The sequence below is a fragment of the Pteronotus mesoamericanus genome, unplaced genomic scaffold, assembly GCF_021234165.1.
Source record: "Pteronotus mesoamericanus isolate MK-2021 breed Mesoamerican mustached bat unplaced genomic scaffold, CSHL_Meso_final contig_590, whole genome shotgun sequence".
Classification (NCBI taxonomy): domain Eukaryota; kingdom Metazoa; phylum Chordata; class Mammalia; order Chiroptera; family Mormoopidae; genus Pteronotus; species Pteronotus mesoamericanus.
Window position 1 is genome coordinate 430,723 of NW_026555207.1, and position 3,064 is coordinate 433,786.

At 42.7% G+C, this 3,064-nt stretch overlaps 1 protein-coding gene across 1 annotated transcript; it reads left to right on the forward strand.

Annotated features, from left to right (window-relative positions):
* Positions 1-497: 497 nt before the first annotated feature.
* On the forward strand, positions 498-1,472 carry LOC129076367 (olfactory receptor 51G2-like). Its single transcript, XM_054580539.1, has one exon. The coding sequence runs from the start codon at positions 519-521 to the stop codon at positions 1,470-1,472; it is 954 nt and encodes a 317-aa protein (XP_054436514.1). The 5' UTR covers positions 498-518.
* Positions 1,473-3,064: the final 1,592 nt, after the last annotated feature.

Here is a 3,064-nt window from a genome sequence, read left to right on the forward strand (position 1 = left end):
AAATGCATCATTTGTTTTAATGTGCCCTTTCTGATGTATTTGTTAACATGTATGTCCGACTGTGGATAACCTGCCTCTGAGAAGAAATATAAATGGAGTCTATACTGCTTGGTCCTAATATCATCCTAAATTTTAACAGAAAATTATTCTCCTTTTTTTTTTTTTTAAATTTCATCTGTGAAGACACTCTGAAGATAGGCTTTTGAGTATTGCTTAAGTGAAAAAAGAAAAAAGGATTGTTTAGGCCAATGAGAAGATAGGTACTGAGTTGCTGAAGCAATAAGCAGAGATCAACTCATCAAATTGTTTCAATGCTACTTATTCAAAGAGAATATTAATTTAGCCAGGAAATGGAGGGGAATGGAACACCTAAAAGGAATGAGGTTTCTTTCATGGCCTAAGAAAGGGCTATAGGGAAGCTCTTCCTTTGCATCCCACACTTAGGGGCTTTACAAGTGGTGATCTAATGAGTGAATGCCTCTTATTCGTAGGGTGGACAACCCGTTCCTGGAAACACTATGTTCTCCTGCAACACTAGCACTTCAGGTCATTCTACTTTCCTCCTCACTGGCTTTCCAGGCCTGGAAGCTTCTCATCATTGGGTTTCCATCCCTATCAACCTCATCTGTGTATTTTCCATTCTGGGTAACAGTATCATCCTCTTCTTAATACGCACGGACCCAGCCTTACATGAACCCATGTACATCTTCCTGTCCATGTTGGCAGCCTCTGATCTGGGCCTCTGTGCCTCCACCTTCCCAACTATGGTGCGGCTCTTCTGGCTGGGTGCTCGTGAGCTGCCCTTTGATCTCTGTGCAGCACAGATGTTCTTCATCCATGCCTTTACCTATGTGGAGTCTGGTGTGCTGCTGGCCATGGCCTTCGACCGCTTTGTTGCCATCCGGGACCCTCTGCACTATGCCACAATTCTTACCCACTCAGCCATGGCTAAAGCAGGAGCTGCCATCCTGTTGAGGGCTGTCCTGCTCAACCTCCCAGGACCCATCCTTCTGCGGCGTCTTCTCTTTCCTCAGATCAGTGTACTCTCTCACTGTTACTGCTTGCACTGTGATCTTGTGGGACTTGCCTGCTCAGACACCCAGATTAACAGCTTGTTTGGCCTGGTCTCCATCCTCCTCTCATTGGGTCTTGACTCCTCCCTCATCGTGCTCTCCTACGCCCTGATCCTACGGACTGTGATGGGCATCGCATCATCTGGGGAACGGCTTAAGGCACTCAACACATGTGTCTCACACCTCTGCATTGTTCTTATCTTTTATTTGCCCAAACTGGGGCTGTCTGTGTTGCACCGAGTAGAGAAGCACAGCTACCCTGCCCTGGCAGTGCTCATGGCCAACCTGCACTTCTTGGTCCCGCCCTTCATGAACCCCATCGTGTATTGCATCAAGTCTAAGCAGATCCGTCAGGGCCTCCTAAAGCGCTTCCAGGAGAAAAGGGTTGATGTTTCCTAGAACAGCCGAAGAACCCAAGGGCACATGACCCTGTGGGTCAACCTGGGTCATGGGGTGGAGGAGGCTTAGTTATAAACAGTTAATTTGGAGGAGGGGGTTAAATGATTTTTTTAAAAAAATGATTGTTTTTTAAACAATTTGGCTCTAATTGTTGTGACCTTTGTGTGAGTGGTACTATCAGATCCCATAATTATGTTTTTGGGAATTGAGACCACTAGAAAGTATATCAAAGTATCTCCTCGATAATCTTCTTATTACTCTATCTGATTAGAGCCGAACTGTTTCAGACTCATATATATTGTAATGTCTCCTTGCAGAGGGGACTTAACCACACCAGCTGAGAGGATGTGTGTATATATCTTTTTGTGCATGTACCGCTCTCCTCCCTCTGCCCCCTGAATTTTTCCCCCCATTTCATTTTTAAGCCTAAGGAAGAACTATATTCTTATTATTCATAATTAAGTATATTATGTATAAATAGGCTATATTCACCTTAACACTGGCTCTCTTTTTCCAAATTTAATACAAACCAGCTTGTATACCAAGAAGTAGAAAAGGGGAGTGGGTGGTTGGAAACTCACAGAGCAACCCAGTATGTGCAGAATTTATCTAGCATTTATTTGCAGTTCAGGGAGTGGCAGTTTTCTCCTGGTTCTCTTCATGTGTGCCTTTATTTCTTCTTTTTTACTTTGTCTCAATTACAGTTTACATTCAATATTATTTTGTATTAGTTTCAGATATACAGCATAATGGTTAGATAATCATATACTTACAAAGTGTTCCCCCTGATATTTCCAGTACCCACCTGGCATCATACAGTTATAATATTATTGACTATATTTCTTGTGCTATACTTTATGTCCTCTATTACTTTGTAACTGCTAATCTACACTTCTCAACCCCTTTACTTTTTTTTTCACCTGGTTCCCCAACCTGCCTCCCTGTGTCTCTATTTTTAGCTAGAGAGAAAGTATGACACTGCCAAGCCTAGGAAAGCTGTTCGGTATAACTTCTGGACAAAGGTGGTTTCTCAAGCATCAGCGGCAAGGGTGCAATAGCCATTGACTTCCAACACAGGTTATCTGCCAAGATGTAAACTCCATGAACCCCAGGATTCAGGGACTATTTTGTTCACTGATGTATCCCCCAGCTCCAAGAATGGCACCTACCATATACTATTTGCTCAACATATATTGTTAAATAAATGAGTAGAGAAGATGAAGGGGAAAAAAATTCTTGACAGCTGATGCCCAGGGAGGGAGAGGCCTGGGAGATCTGAGTGTTTGAGGTCTGTGGGGATAATGAGCAGTTGGTAAACTTCAATGGAATGAGGTGTGGTTGTATTTCAGTAATTTTGGGGATAAGATGTGATTTATATCGTCAAGAAGTCTGTGTTTAAGGGTGCAGCTCAGAGAGGAGCTAAGTTTCTTATGAATGGTTTTCCGAAACTGCTTCCAAATTTCTAGGGAAAATTTTACCCAGAAACTGAAGGGTGTCTCACTTCATCATTACCATATGCCCTTGGCCTACTCAGTCCTAAAAAAACATAACATTTCTTGAAGAATTGGAATCGGGATATTCCTGGTAATATT